The sequence below is a fragment of the Esox lucius genome, chromosome 7, assembly GCF_011004845.1.
Source record: "Esox lucius isolate fEsoLuc1 chromosome 7, fEsoLuc1.pri, whole genome shotgun sequence".
In the NCBI taxonomy this organism is placed as follows: Eukaryota; Metazoa; Chordata; class Actinopteri; order Esociformes; family Esocidae; genus Esox; species Esox lucius.
The window spans coordinates 50,209,223-50,233,215 of NC_047575.1; the positions used below are offsets into that span (position 1 = coordinate 50,209,223).

At 43.3% G+C, this 23,993-nt stretch overlaps 2 protein-coding genes across 4 annotated transcripts; one reads left to right on the forward strand and one right to left on the reverse strand.

Moving 5' to 3' along the window:
* The first annotated feature begins 2,436 nt into the window (after positions 1-2,436).
* Positions 2,437-9,707, forward strand: LOC105005630 (complement C1q subcomponent subunit C). The gene is made up of 5 exons (XM_010863698.5): positions 2,437-2,710; positions 4,543-4,723; positions 5,045-5,229; positions 6,800-7,003; positions 8,963-9,707. Exons 1-5 carry the CDS (start codon positions 2,708-2,710, stop codon positions 9,134-9,136), a joined length of 747 nt encoding a protein of 248 aa, XP_010862000.1. The 5' UTR covers positions 2,437-2,707; the 3' UTR covers positions 9,137-9,707.
* On the reverse strand, positions 9,665-23,584 carry bud13 (BUD13 homolog). 3 transcript variants are annotated; one of them, XM_034293106.1, is made up of 11 exons: positions 23,511-23,584; positions 22,859-22,925; positions 22,314-22,401; positions 18,970-19,054; positions 18,156-18,347; positions 16,768-17,129; positions 15,682-15,790; positions 15,051-15,189; positions 12,968-13,158; positions 11,342-11,423; positions 9,665-9,942 (listed from the first exon to the last, which is right to left on the reverse strand). In XM_034293106.1, the coding sequence occupies exons 1-11, from the start codon at positions 23,518-23,520 to the stop codon at positions 9,849-9,851; spliced, it is 1,419 nt and encodes a 472-aa protein (XP_034148997.1). In that variant the 5' UTR covers positions 23,521-23,584; the 3' UTR covers positions 9,665-9,848. The 3 variants fall into 3 exon arrangements, with proteins under 3 accessions (XP_034148997.1, XP_034148996.1, XP_034148995.1); XM_034293105.1 differs by lacking the exon at positions 23,511-23,584 and having other exon boundaries at positions 18,156-18,344; positions 22,859-23,108; XM_034293104.1 differs by lacking the exon at positions 23,511-23,584 and having other exon boundaries at positions 22,859-23,108.
* Positions 23,585-23,993: the final 409 nt, after the last annotated feature.

Genomic DNA, 23,993 nt, shown 5'->3' on the forward strand with positions numbered 1-23,993 from the left:
ATGTACAAACGTCAATACTAAATAGATCCATTGGAGTGATCTACAAAGAACAAATAAAACAGCTGTGGCCTTGACACTGATAGACACACCTTCTACAACAAGAAAACATTAGGCACATTGCAATTTGAAGTGTCTTTGCAATAATGTGCATAATCCATGAATGTTTCATGACTTTATTCAGAGGTGAATAATTACAAAATCTGTTTTGAAATTTTTCAGAATAACCCCTTTTAGAAACAGAACATGTATTTAGATTTGCGATCAACTTTGGTTGTCCAACAGAGGATGATTTGGGATCAGACTTTAGTTGTCTAACAGACAAGTTGATCCCAACAAAACATAACAGCAACCACGGTGACTGGTTATAGGCAATGGTAATAATGACTCTGGTGACTGGTTATAGGCGAGGGTAATAATGACTCTGGTGACTGGTTATAGGCGAGGGTAATAATGACTCTGGTGACTGGTTATAGGTAATGGTAATAATGACTCTGGTGACTGGTTATAGGCGAGGGTAATATTGACTCTAGTGACTGGTTATAGGCGAGGGTAATAATGACTCTGGTGACTGGTTATAGGCGAGGGTAATAATGACTCTGGTGACTGGTAATAGGCGAGGGTAATAATGACTCTGGTGACTGGTTATAGGCGAGGGTAATATTGACTCTGGTGACTGGCTATAGGCGAGGGTAATAATGAGTCTGGTGACTGGTTATAGGTGAGGGTAATAATGAGTCTGGTGACTGGTTATAGGTGAGGGTAATAATGACCTGGTCTAAATAGTAAACTGATTCCCAATCTAGAATCTTGCAGCTCCAGCAGCATCCAGCAGCATCCAGCTACATCCCACCTGACACTGCTGGCTCAAACACTGCTGGCTCAAACACAGCTGGCACAAACACAGCTGGCTCAAACACCGCTGGCTCAAACACAGCTGGCTCGAACACAGCTGGCTCGAACACTGCTGGCTCGAACACTGCGGGCTAGAACACAGCGGGCTAAAACACCGCTGGCTAAAACACAGTTGGCTAAAACACTGCTGGCTAAAACACAGCTGGCTAAAACACAGCTGGCTAAAACACCGCTGGCTAAAACACCGCTGGCTAAAACACAGCTGGCTAAAACACCGCTGGCTAAAACACAGCTGGCTAAAACACTGCTGGCTAAAACACAGTTGGCTAAAACACCGCTGGCTAAAGCACAGCTGGCTAAAACACAGCTGGCTAAAACACAGTTGGCTAAAACACAGTTGGCTAAAACACCGCTGGCTAAAACACAGCTGGCTAAAACACTGCTGGCTAAAACACAGCGGGCTAGTACACAGCTTGCTAAAACACTGGGCGCATTTGTTCTGGTGGTCAGTTTTAGGTGCGACATTTCTGCAGTGTTTCTATACCAGTATAATATGAAGACGAAATTAAGCAGCAGAGAAATCAAGGTGTCGGTGCACAGATTCACCGTTCCAGGTCCAGCCAATGTTAAGCCCTGTTTTCCATAACTGTCTTCTGAATGCACACTTGATTTCCCTGAAAATTTAGAAGAAACTCAGAGTTTCTGGAATCCTGTGACAACAGCAGCCTTAGAAGAGGAACTCTTTCATAACGAAACTATAAACAACTTAAAAACACAGAAGACAGAATTCACAGATCACTAAGTGACCCTACTACCCTACATAGAGCCCTATGACACGCCACTACCCTACATAGAGCTCTATGACTCCCCACTACCCTGCGTGGAGCCCTATGACTCCCCACTACCAAATATAGAGCTATATGACTCCCCACTACCCTACACAGAGCTATTTGACTACTCATTTACCCTACACAAAGCCCTATGACTCCCCATTGCACTACATAGAGCCCTATGACATCCCATTACCCTACCTGGAGCCCTATGACTCCTGACTACCTTACATAGAGCCCTATAATGCCCCACTAGCCTATGTAGAGTCCTAAGACACCCTTTTGTAGATGAGATAACATCACTCCGTTATATGAGATTACACCACTCCTTCAAATTAAATAATATTACTCCACCATAATGAGATAACAACACCCTTTAAAATGAGATGGCCCCAGGAACAAATCAAAATGTGTCTCTAATTGGTAAGGAGTCTATTCTTCAGGACAAGTCTTGTTCTCCTCAAGTTAGCTAACAAACCTCCATATAAACCATTTGTGGGGATTGGGGAGGCTCACTCTTACATTTTCCTCACCTCTGCATGCATCTTTGCTCTTGCAACCTTAATCTTAAATCTTTGGAGAAATTGTATCTTTTATAATTGTACAGAAATTATAATAATTTATTTATATATTAAATGCATTTGTTACATTATTTCATTGACTATTTGGAATGAATCTAAAACGGATCAATATCCAGTTCCTTCAGTTAGAGGAACCAAAGAGAGCTGAGAGAGAGACAGAATGTATCAAGGCTGTATTGTGGTGATTTAGTGGTATGACCTGTTTTGAACTCCCCGCTTCTGCTTTAGGCTAAGCTTCTCACAGCAACATTAGGAAGCGTCTGTCTTTCTCTCGCCATTTTTCACTCTTCAGTTCGTCAGTCATTCAGTTGTTGTATTGACAAACAAGAAAACTTTGAAGAACACAACTTGGAGCTTCTATAAGAAGCCCACAGAAGTTTGAAAACAACACACCAACAACCACAGATCAACTGAGGGACTCGACTAGACAGCCTCACACATGAGATGGTAACGATCACATAGTTAAATGACTGTTATTGATGTCTGACATGAGATGGTAACGATCACATAGTTAAATGACTGTTATTGATGTCTGACATGAGATGGTAACTATCACATAGTTAAATGACTGTTATTGATGTCTGAAATTAGATGGTAACGATCACAGTTAAATTATTGTTATTGATGTCTGACATGAGATGGTAACGATCACATAGTTTTTTTTTTTTCCAGTAAATGTTTATTGGCTTTTGTTGGAACAAAAAAATAATAATAATAAATACAAATACAAACAAATAAACAAAAAAATAAAATAGTACATAAATATATAAAAACCTTACAGGAAAACCAGAACAAAACTAAACCATAAAGTACGTAAATTATACATTTTGATATCACAGTTCACAGCCATACATTGTGTAGTTCAATTTGCTATTTCAGTCCTCCAATGTTGTCTGATCAATTTGGTTACAGTAGTGTAGAAAGGGAGCCCAAATTTTGTCTTTCAGTTTTCCTTTAACAACATAAGTTAATTTTTCTAAGGCAAGGTTGCTGGTCATTTCTTTAAACCACTGACTAGGGGTGGGACCTTGGGTCTCTTTCCATTTTAAAGCTATGGCACGCTTGGCCTGAAGCAAACTAAAATCAATTAGATTGCGCTTCCTTGTATTCACCTCAAGTTTTACTGGGTATATATGGAACAAACACAATTTAGGTGCAAGAGGGACATTTTCTTCAACCAATTTACCAATCATAAAAATAATCTCCTTCCAAAATACTTGGATCTGATTACATTCCCACATACAATGGTAAAGGGTACCAATTTCTAGCTTGCATTTTAAACAGTTATCTGGAATATTTGGATTAAATTTATGTAGTTTGACTGGGGTAATGTAGGTCCGCATAAGCCATTTATATTGCAGCAATTTGCACCTAGTATTAATGCTGCGGCTTTGGGCAAGTAAACAAGATTCCATCCATTCTTCTTTAGAAATGTCTTCCTGATGATCGTTCTTCCATGCTGTCAAATAGGACAACGAATTCTCTTTTGATCCCTCTAACAGTATATTATAAAAGAATGACAGATTGCCCTTATCCTTTAAATGTTTTAAAGTGTGTTTTTCTATAATTGACAAAGGGGGTTCTAAATAATTTTTTATTTTAGAGTGTATAAAACTTCTTATTTGTAAATATTTAAAAAAATGTTTCTGAGGGATATCATATTTTCTCATCAGTTGCTGGAATGACAACAATATACCTTCCTCATATAGATCTTTTACTTGACTTATTCCCTTATACATCCAGTTTTTAAATCCCTGATCACTTCTCCCCGGCAGAAAATTTGTATTACCCCAAATAGGTAACGATCACATAGTTAAAAGACTGTTATTGATGTCTGACATTTTAGGTTAATGGAATTAAAACCAGCATTATTGGATATGTTGATGTTTTAGAGTGGCATTGGCTGAGTTTCAATTGTAATCTTTTGACCTGACTAAATTGTATTTCTACCAATCATATTATCTCAGTTTTTTTTTTTTACGGGAATACAATATCTGAGGAGATTGGACAACAGACTAGTTAGAGGAAAAATGACCAGAAATGGGTTGAATGTGTAAATTATAATTTAAATGATTATTTATTTTGTGTTCTCAGTGACAGTAAGCCCAAACAAACACTTTGGCCATCTCAGACAACTTCTGATAGATTTTAGAAATATTTTTCTGATTGGTTAAAATATGAATGACTGATTTAGAAATTATTTGGACGCCTGTGTACTGGGCAGCCTCTAGCAGCTGAAGTGTTGTCCTGATTTGTGTGTGTGTGTGTGTGTGTGTTAGGCCACCTGGTGGTTGACATCTAGAATTGCTGCTATGGTCAGCATCCTGATATCCCTGCCATCCCACGTTGCCATGGACACCAGCTGTAATGCATTCCGTGGGTATCCTGGCGTGCCAGGGGTACCAGGACGACACGGAGCCGATGGGAAGGATGGACCCAAAGGAGAGAGGGGAGATCCAGGTAACACACCCTAACATACACACACTGCAAAACACACACACCAAACACACACCCTAACATACACACACTGCAAAACACACACACCAAACACACACCCTAACATACACACACTGCAAAACACACACACCAAACACACACCCTAACATACACACATTGCAAAACACACACACCAAACACACACCCTAACATACACACACTGCAAAACACACACACCAAACACACACCCTAACATACACACATTGCAAAACACACACACCAAACACACACACTATTGTCTATAGTAACTGTACAATGTGACATTGTAACAACTGTCCTGTGTAGGTGAGTCTGGTTGGGGAGGTATGGGTCTGAAGGGAGAGCAAGGGGAGGTTGGTCCCCCAGGACGTTCAGGGCTTCAGGGGGACCCTGGCCGGCCTGGACCCCAAGGGCCCCCTGGCAAACCTGGGTTGAAAGGCAGTCCATCCTCAGTAGTCGGCAGTACTGTCACCTCCTATTTCTCCTACAAGGTAATAAACCACACCTCCTCTAAGGTTAAATACAAGGTAATAAACCACACCTCCTCTAAAGTTAAATACAAGGTAATAAACCACACCTCCTCTAAGGTTAAATACAAGGTAATAAACCACACCTCCTCTAAGGTTAAATACAAGGTAATAAACCACACCTCCTCTAAAGTTAAATACAAGGTAATAAACCACACCTCCTCTAAGGTTAAATACAAGGTAATAAACCACACCTCCTCTAAGGTTAAATACAAGGTAATAAACCACACCTCCTCTAAAGTTAAATATGAGGTAATTAACCACACCTCCTGTTAGTTTCAATGAGGTAATTAACACCACCTCCTCCTGTTAGTTTAAATATGAGGTAATTCACCCCACCTCCTCCTGTTAGTTTAAATACAAAGTAATTAACACCACCTCCTCCTGTTAGTTTAAATATGAGGTAATTAACCCTACCTCCTCCTGTTAGTTAAAATACAAAGTAATGAAACTCACCTCCTCCTGTTAGTTTAAAAACAAGGTAATTAACCTTACCTCCTTCTGTTAATGAAAATACGAGGCAATTAACTCCACCTCCTCCTGTTAGTTTAAAAACAAGGTAATTAACCTCACCTCCTCTTGTTAGTTTAAATACAAGGTAATTAACACCACCTCCTCCTGTTAGTTTAAAAACAAGGTAATTAACACCACCTCCTCCTGTTAGTTTAAATACAAGGTAATTAACACCACCTCCTCCTGTTAGTTTAAATACGAGGTAATCAAACTCACCTCATGATAGTTTAAATATGAGGTAATTAACCTCATCTCCTTCTGTTAGTTTATATATAAGTTAAATATTGTTTGTATGCTGTAAAAAGGATGAATCTAAGTCCGTCTCAACATAATCTCTCCACATCATCCAACATAGAGCTCATTAGCGTGGTTGACATTAATTATACATGAGTAAACATTGCAAAACACAGTCATACTCAATGAGTCCTCCATTTTAATTTTCACTCTTTCTATGTTCCTGTTTTTTGCCTCCCACAACTCTCCCCTCCCTCCCCTTCTTCTTTCTCCCTCTTCCTCTTCTCCATCGTCTCAATCTCTCCTCCTCTCTCCCCGGCTCTCCCCCTCTCCCCCTCTCTCCCACTCTCTCTCTCACCCGGCTCTCTCCCTCTCCCCGGCTCTCCCTCTATCCCTCTCTCTCCCTCTCTCCCCCTCTCTCCCTGGCTCTCTCTCCCCCTCTCTCCCCCCTCTCCCCCCGGCTCTCCCCCTCTCCCCCTCTCCCCCTCGCCCCCTCTCTCCCACTCCCTCTCTCACCTGGCTCTCTCCCTCTCCCCGGCTCTCCCTCTCTCTCCCCCTCTCCCCCTCTCTCCCACTCCCTCTCTCACCCGGCTCTCTCCCTCTCCCTGGCTCTCTCTCCCCCTCTCTCCCCCCTCTCACCCCCTCTCTCCCCGGCTCTCTCACCCCGGCTCTCTCTCCCCCTCTCTCTCTCCCTGGCTCTCTCACCCCGGCTCTCTCACCCCGGCTCTCTCACCCCGGCTCTCTCTCCCCCTCTCTCCCCCGGCTCTCTCTCCTCGCCCTCCAATAGAGGAACACTGTTCAGCCACCTTCCAAGAATGCGGCCATGCGTTTTGATGGACCAATCTTGTCGGGTCTTAACCAGAGCCTGGAGGGTAATTCACTGAGGGACGGGGTGTTCACGTGTTCGATTCCCGGGATGTACTTTTTCACGTACCATGTGTCGGCTAAGAACATGATCTGTCTTAACATCAAGAAAGGAGAAGAAACCATGGTTGGTATTATTATGACTACTTTTATTGTAACTTCTTATTATTACATTTTATATATTATTACTATATAAAATCAGAGGATCAGACTAAGGATATTTATTATTATATATCAGAGGGCGAGAGAATAAGGCAAGACGTAATTACAATATATATACAATATTCAGATATGCTCAAAATCTCCCCCCCCCCCAATATACAAATAAAAATGCGCTATGCTACGACAGGCAACTATGCAGTCCAAAAATAATAATTAGCAAATGTAAACATAATTATAACTAATCTTAACAAATTGCCGTTATTATTACTACCGTTTCTAGTTTTGCGATTTACTGCAGTTCTGCGTGTGATTTGTCCAAGTGTTGTTGCCGTACCCCGGCAGAAGTTGTCGGTTGATTAAAATCTATGACGAGCACTGTACTCTCCTATTACTTTCAAATGTATTAAATAGTGGAAAACTAAAATGTAGTATGAGTGCTACATATATCTTTCTGTCGATTGTGATCGTTTTAACATGAACACGTCATTTTGTGCTGGAACTGTGGAAATAAATAATAGTTCACTAAAAAGCATCGGTAATTGCATGGCGTGTAAACAAAAGTTTTTGGTAAAAACGGGCCGATTTGCGATAGCTAATCAATCACCTATCACAATGGTGCTGATGTGCGTATTCAACTAACGTTAATGTCTTACGTTAATGATTTTGGCAGAAATGTCCGGAAGCCCAAACCAAGTCTGAGTCAAGTGTCAATCATTTATGTTTCGCTGCATTTGTGCAGACTGTAGTCGTCTTTATTGATTGCATCGTATAGTATACTGTATAGCTGTATTTGATTGTGATAAATAGCATTATTAGTTTGTTCAATTAAAGTGCAAGTAGTTTTATTAGTCAGCATTCATTCACAGTGAGTGTCATCATGAACATGAGGAAGGGTTGCAGTGACATTCAGCAGTTTTTTGGGCAGCCTCAGAAAAGTTGAGAGCAGTGAGAAAATGAGTACCAGTCAGATGATAGAAGTATTTAGTAGTACAAGATGCTAGTCAATGTTTATTTATTTAATTATAATTGCCATTCAGATCAGAAATGGTTAGTAATCCATTCCTGAACATCATGGCAAGAAACTTGTTTACTGATATTTCTTTCATGTTCATGTTGGTTGCCATGTTGGTGTTGTTCCAGCAACATCATAATGAATGTTGGCACAGGTACCACTAAGTTCAGGTTTAAGCACAGGTGTCTCTGAGGTTAGGGTTAGGTCAAAGTGTGGTGGGCAGGAGAATATTTTGTATTTGGAATGGGGTAACTAACTACAAGGTCAGTTGCAATGATGGTCTTGGAGAAACATTAATTATGATGTTTTAGGAACAATAACAAAACAGTGATATCAGATTGTGTAAATATTGATGGTTAAGAGTCTTATAAATATTTTAAACATTAGAATGTTTTTCTGGGGGGGGGGGACCCCCAGACCCCTGGCTGATTTGGTCCCTCCCAATGTTGACTCCTACGGTTTTGGTATAAGGTTATTATTAATATTTTACATCAGTGGGTGGGAGGATAAGGATATTATAATTATATAAAATCAGAGGGTCAGAGAATAAGAATATTATTATATAAAATCAGAGGGTCAAAGAATAAGAATATTATTATATAAAATCAGAGGGTCAGAGAATAAGAATATTATTATTATATAAAATCAGAGGGTCAGAGAATAAGAATATTATTATTATATAAAATCAGAGGTTGAGAGAATAATTATATTGTTATATAAAATCAGAGGATCAGACAAAGGATATTTATTATTAAATAAAATCAGAAGGTCAGAGAATAAGGATACTATTTAATATAAGTGGAACCGTGACTTTTAAGTGTCAACAACATCTAAAGTTTACATTTATATATTAGTGATTTACAGTTGTTGATTTCAGAGTTTGTAGTAACATATGTTGTTGTTGTTGTGAAGTTGGGCTTCTGTGATTCGTCACCTGGCTTCCTGGTGACATCTGGCTCCATAGTGATGGAGCTATTGGAGGGAGACCAGGTGGCTTTATACCTCACCGACTACAACAACATCATCACTAAAGAAGAACGAGCAGACAACACCTTCACTGGACTTCTGCTCTTCCCCACCTCATAGAACCACACAGAACTGCAGAGAAATACAGAGAACCACACAGGACCAAATACACTAGAGATAACTACATATAAGCACCTCAAACCAGATTCAACCTGATAAAAAAAACTATTCTCTAAAGAATATAATTTAAACAGTTTATAATCAGCCTATATGGCTGAACAAAAGAACATCTCTGGAGGACATGTGAGAATACATGGTGCTGTATTAAATGATCAAAATTCCCTCTTCATACTAGATAATGTAATCCCAAACAGAAGCAACTGTTTTTAATAATGAAACTATTGTCTATTAAATCATTTTGAAGTAATCCAGGCTGATTAGTGAATTTTTGTAATTTGACGCATCCCTCTTCCATTTATTTGTTTACGGTCCAACATGACATCCTGTTTGACCTGAATGGGGATGCAACACTGTTCAGAAAGCTACTGCGGCCCGCATACAGAAAGTCTGTGTTCATCCACATTAGCAGAGCTGCTTGTTGTCATCTGTCTAACATTAACATGCAGGTATAAGAATCAGAAACCAGCACTGATACAAAACACAGTTTAATAAAGCAGAAGAAAACAATACACATTTTGCGTGCGTGTGTGTGTTTTGAGTGACAATGGTCTGCTGGTTTTGTTGAAGTCTTGTTTGTTCTCAGACTTCAACTATCCATCTGTCTTTTCATCAGTTCATCTCTCTTGCTCTCTTTTCTTGTCCCTCTCCATCTCTACATGTCTTCTACGCTCCACTTGTAGGCCATCTCCTGCACAGCCTTCTTATCGGACATCCGGGTGTAACGCTTCTGTTCAAAACCATTAGACCTGCAACACACACACACCACACACGTGAGAAGTGTGCCAGACAGACAGACAGACGAGCCAGACAGACAGGCGAGCCAGACAGACAGACAGAGGCGAGCCAGACAGACAGACAGAGGCGAGCCAGACAGACAGACAGACAGAGGCGAGCCAGACAGACAGACAGAGGCGAGCCAGACAGACAGACAGAGGCGAGCCAGACAGACAGACAGAGGCGAGCCAGACAGACAGACAGAGGCGAGCCAGACAGACAGACAGAGGCGAGCCAGACAGACAGACAGAGGCGAGCCAGACAGACAGACAGAGGCGAGCCAGACAGAGGCGAGCCAGACAGAGGCGAGCCAGACAGAGGCGAGCCAGACAGAGGCGAGCCAGACAGAGGCGAGCCAGACAGAGGCGAGCCAGACAGAGGCGAGCCAGACAGAGGCGAGCCAGACAGACAGACAGAGGCGAGCCAGACAGACAGACAGGGGCGAGCCAGACAGACAGACAGGGGCGAGCCAGACAGACAGACAGACGAGCCAGACGAGCCAGACAGACAGCCAGACGAGCCAGACGAGCCAGACGAGCCAGACGAGCCAGACAGACAGACGAGCCAGACAGACAGACAAGCCAGACGAGCCAGACAGACAGACAGACAAGCCAGACAGACAGACAGACGAGCCAGACAGACAGACAGACGAGCCAGACAGACAGACAGAGGCGAGCCAGACAGACAGACAGAGGCGAGCCAGACAGACAGACAGAGGCGAGCCAGACAGACAGACAGGGGCGAGCCAGACAGACAGACAGGGGCGAGCCAGACAGACAGACAGACGAGCCAGACGAGCCAGACAGACAGCCAGACGAGCCAGACGAGCCAGACAGACAGCCAGACGAGCCAGACGAGCCAGACAGACAGACGAGCCAGACAGACAGACAAGCCAGACGAGCCAGACAGACAGACAGACGAGCCAGACAGACAGACAGACAAGCCAGACAGACAGACAGACAAGCCAGACAGACAGACAGACGAGCCAGACAGACAGACAGACGAGCCAGACAGACAGACAGACGAGCCAGACAGACAGACAGACGAGCCAGACAGACAGAGGCGAGCCAGACAGACAGACAGAGGCGAGCCAGACAGACAGACAGAGGCGAGCCAGACAGACAGCCAGACAGACAGACGAGCCAGACAGACAGACAGAGGCGAGCCAGACAGACGAGCCAGACAGACAGACGAGCCAGACAGACAGACAGACGAGCCAGACAGACAGACAGACGAGCCAGACAGACAGACAGACGAGCCAGACAGACAGACAGAGGCGAGCCAGACAGACAGACAGAGGCGAGCCAGACAGACGCGAGCCAGACAGACAGACAGAGGCGAGCCAGACAGACAGACAGAGGCGAGGTGTACCTGTCCACTCCATCCCAGCGATAGCCTGGTGGAATGTTGAAGCGGTTTGGGGGCGGGGCTGGACCTTTGTAGCGAGGTCTCTCTATAAACAACAAAAGATCTAGTCAAAGAGATGCATTCTGATTGGCTGATGAGTGTTGGAACATGTGATATATATTGAGCTCTTCAAAGTTGATGTTATTTCAGTGTATGGAACATATTATATAACATGATTACAGTGAAATTACCTTATTTTTGCCAGACCGCATAAGCAGAGCCAGCTATGAAAAGTGAATGTCTCTTAAGGAGTCTGACTGACAGACTGACAGTGTCTCTGACCACCCCTTAAATAGCTTAGTGTTGAGAGACGCAGACTGTCATGCAGACGACCATGGTTCTAATGTTGGGAACAAGTTTCGAGATCTGTGGAGTTTCGACTAATTGGTTTGACAATACAAGCAAAAAACTAGGCATTAGGATTTGTTCAGGATAGACTAGAACTTCGCTGACTTGCAATGGACGAACTGCACCAACATTGCTCTTGATTTACATTTCAACGGTGATGGTTTTCTGAAGAAACAAACCAGCCATGGAGGCATTGCAGTCATTGTTCTCATTATAGGTATGGTATAGCTATTAACTAGCCATCTACAGTAATCTCTTTCCAATTTAACGTGTTGAATGTAGTGGAACCCTATTATACCTGTTGTTGGTTTGGATGTGAACTCATGTAGGGAGCTTCAAGGATCATGGAATTTCGACTAATTGGAATGACAACGCAAGAAGTAAACAGACGCGTATCACGTTCACCCAGACCCAATGTTTAAACAGCGTTGTGGTTAAAAAGACAGTCTGTCACATTGTAAACCGCGGTTCGAATCCAGCCTGGGCAGCAACATCCCTTCTAATCACAGGCCGGAAGAACTAGGCTTGCCTAGTTCATTTTGTTAATAGGAAGATATTAACAGCTATGTAATGTAATGGCTGTCAGATATCACATTGTTTATTTCGTTTTTTGAGTAGTAAGAGTTTTGGTATGTGATCATAAGATTTTGCTGACAAACTTAAGAGCCATGTTTTGAGAGTTACCGATCTAGCAGAACCCAGAGGATTCTGAAAGCCTCTTTAAAAGGTTCTGGCACAAATAGGAGCTTGGTTTGCACTTGTGTGAGCAATTAGCACTTCGTCCTGATTAACGATTGTAACATTCACACTGACTACTTCTCAGCAGAGAACTCTGTGTAGATAATCATATTCGTGCGCATAGAAAAATCCCCTCTTCTCCTCGCTTGTGACTTTTACAAGCAATTTCTTCTCCCATTTTCTGATCTGTCTCAGAGCTGGTGTCTAACAAGTAACGGTTCAACAAGACGAAAGCCACGTGGATGCAAGTCCCGTGTTCACGGCCTTAACAAGAAAAACTTTCCTAGGACAATCAGGCTTTTTTTGGTTGCTGTCGAGAAGTGAAAGCAGAGCAGAAATTATGTTATGCTAAAATCAATGCGCCTAAAGGTTTTCAAATAAATGAAAGTTTCTCTGGCCTATAAAAATACTGTGAAACACATCAGTCCATAATCATTTCAATGAAGCCTTCCGCTGAAGTAGGAACACCTGAAGTAAACCCAGAGTCAAAATCACAAGACTAACCTTTGACACCTCGTAGTTTGTTGTCCCGTTCCCTCTTGCGCCTCATCATGGCTAGCATGGGGTCTCCCTCTCGCTCCTGCTCCCGCAACATCTTGTCTAGGTCCTGGTCATCACGAGAACGCGCTAGAGGCTTCTGGGATTCCTTCAACGCGTCCTCCACATTCTGCTGCTGCATCTGGCCCTGAGCAACCCTACACACAGAGACAGACAGACAGACAGACAGACACACAGAGACAGACAGACAGACAGACACACACACAGAGACAGACAGACAGACAGACAGACAGACACACAGAGACAGACAGACAGACACACAGAGACAGACAGACAGACAGACAGACAGACACACACACAGAGACAGACAGACAGACACACACACACACACAGAGACAGACAGACAGACAGACACACACACAGAGACAGACAGACAGACACACACACAGAGACAGACAGACACACACACAGAGACAGACAGACAGACACACAGAGACAGACAGACAGACAGAGACAGACAGACACACACACAGAGACAGACAGACACACACACAGAGACAGACAGACAGACACACACACAGAGACAGACAGACAGACAGACAGACAGACACACAGAGACAGACAGACACACACACAGAGACAGACAGACACACACACAGAGACAGACAGACAGACAGACACACACACAGAGACAGACAGACAGACAGACAGACAGACACACAGAGACAGACAGACACACACACACAAACAGATACAGACACACACACACACACACACAGACAGACAGACAGACACACACAGACAGACACACACAGACAGACACACACAGACAGACACACACACACACACAGACAGACACACACACATTTGTTTCATAATGCTGTTCATGGACTACAGCTCTGCATTCAACACTATTGTGCCCACCAAGCTTGTCCCTAAGCTCGGGACCCTGGGACTTGACATCTCCCATTGCAACTGGATCCTTGACCTCCTGACAACCTCACCTCCTCTGCACTGACCCTTAGCATCGGAGCCCCCCAGGGCTGTGTACTCAGTCCCCTCCTGTACTCCCTGTTCATGCATGACTGCGTGGCCACACACAGCTCCAACATCATCCTCAAACTCACAGATGACAACCATCCTGGGTCTCATCTCCAACATTAATGAGACTGCGTACAGAGAAGAGGTAAGGAACCTGGCTACATGGTGCCAGGACAACAACTTCTCAACGTCTGTAAGACTAAAGAGATGATCGTGGACTTCAGGAAGTGGCGGGGGGGGCATGCCCCCATACACATCAATGGAGCTGAAGTGGAGAGAGTCTCCAAATTCAGGTTTCTCAGTGTGTTCATCAAAGATTACCTCACTTGGTCCAGACAAGCAGACTCAGCTGTGAAAACTGCCTAGAAACAACTATACTTCCAGGGGAGACTCAAGAAGTTTGGCATGTCTGCAAAAACTCTCACCAACTTCTACAGGGGCATCATTGACAGCATCCTCTCAGGCAGTATTGCGACTTGGTATGGCAGCTGCTCCGCTGCTACAACACCATACCCACAGTGGGGCTGTTTTTGGGGCTGTTTTACTTCAGCTGGAACCGGGGCCTTAGTCAGGGTGGAGGGAATTATGAACAGTTCCAAATACCCAGCAATTTTGGGACAAAACCTTCAGGCATCCTTTAGAAAGATGAAGATGAAGATGAAGTTCACCTTTCTGTACGACAACGACCCAAAGCACACATCCAAATCCACAAAAGCATGGCTTCACCAGAAAAAGATTAATGTTTTGGAATGGCCCAGCCACAGCCCAGACTTGAATCCAATTGATCTGTGGGGTGATCTGAAGATGGCTGTGCACTGGAGATGTCCTCATAATCTGACAGATTTGGAGTGCTTTAGCAAATAAAAGAGGGCAAATATTGCCAGGTCCAGATGTGCCATGCTAATAGACTCTTACCCAAAAGGACTGAGTGCTGTAATAAAATCTAAAGGTGCTTCAACTAAGTATTAGTTTAAGGGTGTGCATACTTATGCAACCAGGTAGATTAAACAATAGATAGTAACTTATTAACTAACATTCACACACTCACCCTCTTCCCCACTGAGTGTATTTCAGGTCTTTCTCTGCCTTCTCCCCAGCCTTCCTCCTCTGCTCCTCTCTCTCCATCTCGATGTCCCTCCGTTTCCCACTCTTATCTCTGAACACCGTCTCTGCATTACGAGATGCATCTGGTGGGAACATAGACATACAACGTACAGAATATCTGGTGAGAACATAGACGTACTGCGCACAGAATATCTGGTGGGAACATAGACGTACAGCGCACAGAATATCTGGTGGGAACATAGACGTACAGCGCACAGAATATCTGGTGGGAACATAGACGTACAGCGCACAGAATATCTGGTGGGAACATAGACACAGAATGCAGTGCACAGAATGTTAGTGCAAACAGGGTGTGTTGTTATCTATGAGTCCCAAGGTGTGTTACGGGTGCACTCGGTACACAGCCCCCCCGGCCCGGCGAAAGGAAGGAAAGAGGAGGAAGAGATGCGAGGAGCAGGTGTGGATCAGAAATGCTTGCTGTGGGTGGACGTGTCTGCCATGCACTACAACCAAAGGCCGATCATTATGTATTTGAGACATTAGAAATGTTAAAGAATAGATGTTTTGACCATCAGAACAGCGTCTGCATCGTTCTTCAAAAGAACATTCCACACCTTCTAATGGTTGGTTGATCTTCTCTCTGCGTCGGTTCTCCTCCTGTTCACTCCTAAGAACCTCCACTGATACCAGTCCTGCTGCTCCACCTGACAACATGCTGCGAGACTGACACACACAGACACACTGCAATGTCAGGGCTTTTATGACAACAGTCTGCCTAGAAAATTTGTTTATTTCTGATTCTAACAAAAACATGAGAAAATCTGGAAACATACTGTACTGAGTGTGAAATTGCCAAATAACAGTCTCTATGGCACTGCCAAGGAGAGATGTTACCAGATAAACGCAAAACAGAAATTAAGGATGTAGGAAAAACATACCTTTCTAAAGGAACATGAAAATGTAACCAGGCAAGCCTAGTTCTGCCGGCCAGCGATTAGAAGGGATGAATGTTGTGGCCCAGGCTGGATACGAACCGTGGTTTACTATGTGAATGACCGTTTTTTTACCCACAATGCTGTTTAAACAGTAGGACTGGGTGCACGTGATACATGTGTAGAGATATGGTGTCTGTTTACTTCTTGCATTTTCAAATCAATTAGTCGAAACTCTATGGATCTTGAAACTAGTTCCCTACATTAGCTAACATCCAAAACAGGATAACTACACGACATTCAACACATTAAATTAGAAAGAGATTTCTGAAGATGGCTAGCTAATAGCTATACAGCACCTATAATGAAAACAATGACTCCAATGACTCCATTGCTGGTTTGTTCCTTTAGAAAACAAATTGACAGTTGAAAAGCTAACTACTACGCCATGTGAACTACGCTATGTAAATCAAAAACGAGAGCAACATGCACATTGCCGGTGCAGTTCATCCATTGCAATATAACGTGGAGTTGAAGAACAAATCTTAATGAAAAATGTGTTAGGTCTGTGGCGAGGATCAAACCCCTGTCGCCTGCGTAACAGTCTGCATCTCTAACCACTACGCTATTAAACAATGGGAAGTCAAGCAGTCCAGCAAAATTAAGGAAACTGTTACATTCTTTTCATGGGATTTCAATACACAACCATTGACAACTGAACTTGGCACTATTGTAGAATCTCTGTGCCCCGCACCTGCGCAGACCCACCTGTGATTGGACAGGCCTGCGAGGATGGAATAGGTCAGAATCGGAATCCCTCCCACCCAAGGGTCGCCTCCTGGGTGGTGACTGGTCAGAATCAGAACCCCGCCCTCCCTTCCGTCTTCTCCTGGGTGGAGACTGGTCAGAATCAGACTTCGGCACTCCCCTTGGTCCTCTCCTTGGTGGTGATTGGTCAGAATCAGATGCACCTCCTCTCTCTGGCCTTTTCCTTGGAGGTGATTGGTCAGAGTCAGACCCAAGGCTGTTATGAACCAACTTCCTGGGTGGGGACTGGTCAGACCCCGGAGAATGTTTGCCAATACGAGTAGAGGACAAACACTTGGCTTCTTTTCTGGATGGAGATGATTCTAAAGAAAGACAAACCAGTGACTTAAGAACTACAACTACCACCAGGCAGCACAACACTGTCTAAACAAATAAACCATTGGAACAGTGTTCATTAGTAGCACATCATAGACAAACATTTTACAACAGAGGCCGTTTATTCAAGAGTTTTCAGAAACCTAAAACGTTGCTGATGCCTACCAGATCTTACAACACCTAACCACATGACACAGTTAACCACATGACACAGTTGATCCCACAGCACAAAACCAGTGCTTAATGCATGCTACGTCTGAGCAGAGGAACATGATCATTGATTCCTAGTGAACACACCCAGATATGGAAAGAGGTTTTACAGAATATAATTGTCTGATTCCTCATAAACACACAGTTGAATGTGTGATCACATGACCACTCGTGGCATGAAGAGGGAACAGCCACCGACTAACAGGGTCATGAGGAGATATCAGGCCTCACCTCTGCTGTGTGTCGAGATATTGGGGTTAAGGGTCAGGCCTCACCTCTGCTGTGTGTCGAGATATTGGGGTTAAGGGTCAGGCCTCACCTCTGCTGTGTGTCGAGATATTGGGGTTAAGGGTCAGGCCTCACCTCTGCTGTGTGTCGAGATATTGGGGTTAAGGGTCAGGCCTCACCTCTGCTGTGTGTCGAGATATTGGGGTTAAGGGTCAGGCCTCACCACTGCTGTGTGTCGAGATATTGGGGTTAAGGGTCAGGCCTCACCTCTGCTGTGTGTCGAGATATTGGGGTTAAGGGTCAGGCCTCACCTCTGCTGTGTGTCGAGATATTGGGGTTAAGGGTCAGGCCTCACCTCTGCTGTGTGTCGAGATATTGGGATTAAGGGTCAGGCCTCACCTCTGCTGTGTGTCGAGATATTGGGGTTAAGGGTCAGGCCTCACCTCTGCTGTGTGTCGAGATATTGGGGTTAAGGGTCAGGCCTCACCTCTGCTGTGTGTCGAGATATTGGGGTTAAGGGTCAGGCCTCACCTCTGCTGTGTGTCGAGATATTGGGGTTAAGGGTCAGGCCTCACCTCTGCTGTGTGTCGGATGTGTCCTGTGGGGGTGTGGAGAGGCATCGGCGGAGTCATGACGAACCCGTCTGGGTTGAGAAATGTCAGGTGAATCATGACGGGTCTTTCTGGCTGACTGGGGCTCTGGCGAATCATGACGGACTCTCAGTTCCTCCTCCTCCTCCTCCTCCTCCTCTTCCAGGTCCTCTTCTGCTGAGCAAAGAGAATCTGATTGAAAACAGCAACCAGCCCCCCTACGGGCAGTGTCTTAACCCCTCCCCTACGGGCAGTGTCTTAACCCCTCCCCTACGGGCAGTGTCTTAACCCCTCCCCTACGGGCAGTGTCTTAACCCCTCCCCTACGGGCAGTGTCTTAACCCCTCCCCTACGGGCAGTGTCTTAACCCCTCCCCTACGGGCAGTGTCTTAACCCCTCCCCTACGGGCAGTGTCTTAACCCCTCCCCTACGGGCAGTGTCTTAACCCCTCCCCTACGGGCAGTGTCTTAACCCCTCCCCTACGGGCAGTGTCTTAACCCCTCCCCTACGGGCAGTGTCTTAACCCCTCCCCTACGGGCAGTGTCTTAACCCCTCCCCTACGGGCAGTGTCTTAACCCCTCCCCTACGGGCAGTGTCTTAACCCCTCCCCTACGGGCAGTGTCTTAACCCCTCCCCTACGGGCAGTGTCTTAACCCCTCCCCTACGGGCAGTGTCTTAACCCCTCCCCTACGCGCAGTGTCTTAACCCCTCACCTACGTGCAGTGTCTTAACCCCTCCCCTACGTGCAGTGTCTTAACCCACCAACAGTCTAAAACTCAAAACCCCCAATTTGGCCTTACCTCCCATCACTCTCCATTTGCTGCTGTTCCTGAAGGCTTCCAAGCGTTTAATCTCATCTGGACGCTCATCGATCACCTCAGCAACCTGACATACAATACACAGACGAGTGAGTAAAAGAATCAGATAGCCACTCTGTAAACAAAGTCATGCTTAAGTTAGCTAGCCAGTTAAGTAGTAAGAGGGCGGGAATCTATACATTATATTTGTTCCCACAACATAGCAAAATTTCACTAATTCACCAAGAATGGTAGTTGTATTCACATTTATTCAGCTGAAATGAACACCTTTCACCAGCCAACTGCCTTTGGGGGAGATAATGCTGTAATATAACTCACCAGTCAACTGCCTTTGGGGGAGATAATGGTGTAATATAACTCACCAGCCAACTGCCTTTGGGGGAGATAATGCTGTAATATAACTCACCAGCCAACTGCCTCTGGGGGAGATAATGCTGTAATATAACTCACCAGCCAACTGCCTTTGGGGGAGATAATGCTGTAATATAACTCACCAGCCAACTGCCTTTGGGGGAGATAATGCTGTAATATAACTCACCAGCCATGCTTAAGTTAGCTAGCCAGTTAAGTAGTAAGAGGGCGGGAATCTATACATTATATTTGTTCCCACAACATTGCATAATTTCACTAATTCACCAAGAATGGTAGTTGTATTCACATTTATTCAGCTGAAATGAACACCTTTCACCAGCCAACTGCCTTTGGGGGAGATAATGCTGTAATATAACTCACCAGCCAACTGCCTTTGGGGGAGATAATGCTGTAATATAACTCACCAGCCAAGCTGGCAGGTGGTCAAACAGGGCTCTACACAGTGCAAAACTTTCACTCTGTTTTTAAAGACATAAAATACCCTGAAGTGAACTATAATGGTATGCAAGTTGGGATTTATGCCACAACAAATCTACCATCAATGCTTTAAAAGCATTATTAAAATACTGAGTTTTAGTTTAATAGTTGTAATATTTCAACCAGGTGCAGCAATGACGGAAACAATGTAAACGCTGTAGCCCACAGGAGTGAAAGATTCATTCACAGCACAAGATACTTTTTCCTGAAACCCTACTATAGTGCGTTTTTCTTCGGGTACTTACATAGTTCTGTTCAAATGCTTGGTAGTTTACAATGTTTGAGTTTAAACTGCAACAGTCAGCAAATATGTTAAATTACTAACAGTAGTCAGATTCAAGATAGCAAGTGGGAGCAGAGAAAATTACTGTAGTCCCTGTAAGGGCTGCAAAATTCATAGAAATAGCGACATTGACATGTGCAATATACAAATCGTCAACATGTGATTTTCAGCACCAAAAAAGGAGAACGATTTGCGCTTCACACAAGGCAATGGGCAGGCTTGGGTAGCATACTTTTTAAATGTAATCTGTTACATTTACAAGTTACCTGCCCACATTTGTAATCAGTAACATAACTGATTACTTTTAGATTACTTTCATATTAAGAGGCAAATGAAAACAAATAGGAATAACCTACAACCAGTTGGAAACCTTTGGCGGGATCAATCAATGTTAGAGTTTTTCAAAATAGGAATTTGCATTATACCTTATAGGTTTTGTACAGCAACATTACTTTCCACATCAATATGATTGGATTACATCTCTACATTACATGCTATTCTGTTATTTGTGTTTTATTCATGTTTTTAATTACTTTAAAACATTGTTGAAAAATAAATTAATAAATACTTGAAAGGGTGTTGACATTGTTGTATATATAAAATTAAGATATCCGTACTGTAAATATGCAGTATTCTGATATTTTGCTCCACAACCAACAAGGTCAAATTGTTGCAGAAACCCCCGGCACGTGAATGCATGTTTGCAATTGTGAACAGATAGAAATAAGATTTACCGGCGCCAACGTAACCTGCAATTATTATGGCCAACAGTGATGGATTTTCAAAACGCAAATGAAAGAAATAAACTGTTATTATAAACCAGCACTGTTATCTTAAAGTAAATTATGTCAGCAGACAATGATAACCAATGAACACAATTTTCAGAGATACGAAGCAAGCAGAATCACACGGCCTACCTGTATGGAAAGAGTTGATGTGGCTCTGCCAAAGGATGATCAAATAATCATCCTTTGGCAGAGTACTTCCCATCACACCTTTCCCCCTCAAATGTCGTGGTAAATTCCATATAATGCTTTATCTTGAAGGCAGGGCCATGTTACAGCTATCTAACAAATAGTTGCCTAATCTATTAAACTATTCCTGTAAAGGTTATTTGTGGCAACTGTTCCTGGCCGTGTTGTTCGGCGCAAGTTATAACACCAGTTAGGCCTATTGCCTCAAATATTTCTGAGAAAGAAGCATCGAGTAGGTAACTAAATAATATTTTATATGACTCGGCGATTATCAAAGATATCACCCATCCAACCAATTAAAACCGGAGAAATGTAAACCAGCTCAGTAGGGTTGAGATATGAAGACTGGCTGGCCACTCCATTATTGACAGAATACCAGCTGACTGCTTCTTCCCTAAATAGTTATTGCATACTTTGGAGCAGTGTTCTGTTGTAGGAGGAAATTGGCTCCAATCAAGTGTTGTCCACAGGGTATGGCATGGTGTTTTGCAGGGACCATTTAATGAAGCTACCAGTTGAGGACCTGTGCGTCTGTTTCTCAAACTAGACACTAATGTATTTGTCCTCTTGCTCAGTTGTGCACTGGGGCCTCCCACTCCTCTTTCTATTCTGGTTAGAGACAGTTGTTCTGTGAAGAGCCTTCATGTCTCAGAACATGAATAGACTGACCAGTTTCACAAGAAAGTGATTGGTTTCTGGGCATTTTGAGCCTGTAATCAAACCCACAATTGCTGACGGTCCAGATACTCAACTAGACTAAAGTCCAGTTTAATTGTTCTTCTTTAATCAGAACAACAGTTTTCAGCTGTGCTAACAAAATTGCAAAGGGTTTTCTAATGATCATTTAGCTTTTTGAAATGAAAAACTTGGATTAGCAAATAAAATGTGCCATTGGAACACAGGACTGATTGTTGCTGATAACGGGCCTCTGTACGCCTATGTAGATATCCCATTGAAAATGTCCTGCTCCAATAGTCATTTACAACATTAACATTGTCTACACTGTATTTCTGATCAACTTGATGTTATTTGAATGGACAGAAAATGTGCTTTTCTTACAAAGACAAGGACATTTCTAAGTGACCCCAAACTTTTGAACGGTGGTGTATAGAATAACAATATTATGGAACCCGACAAAAGTACCGGGATAATATTGTATCATGAGATCCCAGGCAACTCCTACCCTTATAACTAATCATTGTGTTGGTAGCATTATTTACCACAGGCGCCTCCTCCTCTTCCTCTTCCTCGTTCTCCTCCTCACGGGTCAGCAGCTTCCAGTCCACGTCGTCATCTACTATCTTCATTCTGGACAGAGCGAGTGAGAGAGGTTAGACACTAGCTACTTCAATGAGAAAATGTAAGGCTAACTACAACACTAGGTTTTAAAATCGTGTATTTAAATGGACTAGTTTTCAAAGCTAACTAAATAGTTTTTGTAGCCAACAGAGAGATACAGTAAGATAATAGTATTGAAATAGGAACAACGACCAGTTACCAGTTTGAATACTAGCTAGCAGGTTATTCATACTTATGCTAGCTTGCTAGGTAAGATTAACATGACACTTAATTGGACCATTGTTTTGCATGCTTCAGTTTCCTAAGCTTAGTTTGATTTCCTGTTTTCAAGTAGCAAAGCATGTTTCGGATTAATTGTTCACCTCTCTGTATAGACTAACTGCAGTAGTTAGCTAGTTAGTTAGCAAAACAAACTCAGTTAACTGCTTGTTACACTCCATATTATCAGTTTTTCCACCCTACTTACCCTTTTCCAGTAGATTTAACGCGTCTGTTTTTAGCTTTTTTCTGCTTTGACTTCTTGGCGTCTCCATCTGTAGATAAATACCGTTTTAGATACTCGGTTTTAGAAAGAGAGGTTCCTTTACTGTCGCCTGTGGACGCGGCCATTTTGAAACTCGCCGATCTGCGTCCAGAACAGAGGACTACGAGGGACAAACCGCGCAATGGGTAAAAAGCGCAATGTTTACTTTATAGCAAGCACGTTTATTTATATAGCACAGTTCATACATCGAAGCAATTCAATGTGCTTTACAAAGAAAAAGGAAAAAATATAGAAATACAATAACATAAAAACAAATTATAATGAGTGAACTTTATAAAGCTCTATCTCTAGAGTCAAGTGCTCCTTATGAAGGCATCAGATAGGCCAACTTAATGAAAATAAAATAAAGGAAATGTAAATAATTACAAATGGAAGTACATTAAAGAATATGCCAGCTTAAAAAGTGTAAAAACGTGTTCCTCTCATCAGGAGCATATGGTCCTGATTACTTCCTGTTTCACTGGGGTATACATATGAGGTGATCTAACCCTAAATCTGCCTGGAAGTAGGGAAGAGGATCGCACAGTTATCATTCTTAAATATTCTAACTATTCAAATACTTATGTAAGCATACATTTTTGCATTCACTGAGACCAGTAGAGATCATCTGAGACCAGTAATGATCAGTTCAGACCAGATAGAAAGATCTTTTGTACATGAAGGCCGATGAAGCATCAGTGAAACAGTTGTCTGATGCTGGCATGTGTTAGTAAGGGGCCAGGCTCCACAGAGGAAAAAGCAGACTCAGTAGACAGCAACAGGTCCGGACCAACAGTCGTTCTGCTGAACACGGCAACAACCCCCCTGGAAAAACCAAAACACTCAGTCAAGGGCAAAGTACTACCACATATCAAACTACAACGACACCTCAGGAGACTAAAGTTGGTAGGAAAATCAGAGTAATCAACGAAACAGTTTTTCTGCCATGCCTGCCCTCCCCTCAGGAAACCTCTCAGAACTAAAGATGCAGATCACGCTGTGCTCATGGTACTTTACATGCAACATTATTGTCTGTTTAACTCGCCCTGTTCTGAGTCCTCAACATGATGGACATGAA

Coding starts and splice junctions, on each gene's coding strand:
- bud13 (XM_034293104.1), bottom strand. CDS start 23,001: ATGGCCGCGTCCACAGGCGACAGTAAAGGAACCTCTCTTTCTAAAACC. Junction 19,055..22,313: donor AAGAGGAGGAGGCGCCTGTG/GTAAATAATGCT, acceptor ATTGTATGTCAG/GTTGCTGAGGTGATCGATGA. Junction 9,943..11,341: donor CGCTGGGATGGAGTGGACAG/GTACACCTCGCC, acceptor TGTGTGTTGCAG/GTCTAATGGTTTTGAACAGA.
- LOC105005630 (XM_010863698.5), top strand. Junction 4,724..5,044: donor AGGAGAGAGGGGAGATCCAG/GTAACACACCCT, acceptor TGTCCTGTGTAG/GTGAGTCTGGTTGGGGAGGT. Junction 5,230..6,799: donor CCTCCTATTTCTCCTACAAG/GTAATAAACCAC, acceptor GCCCTCCAATAG/AGGAACACTGTTCAGCCACC.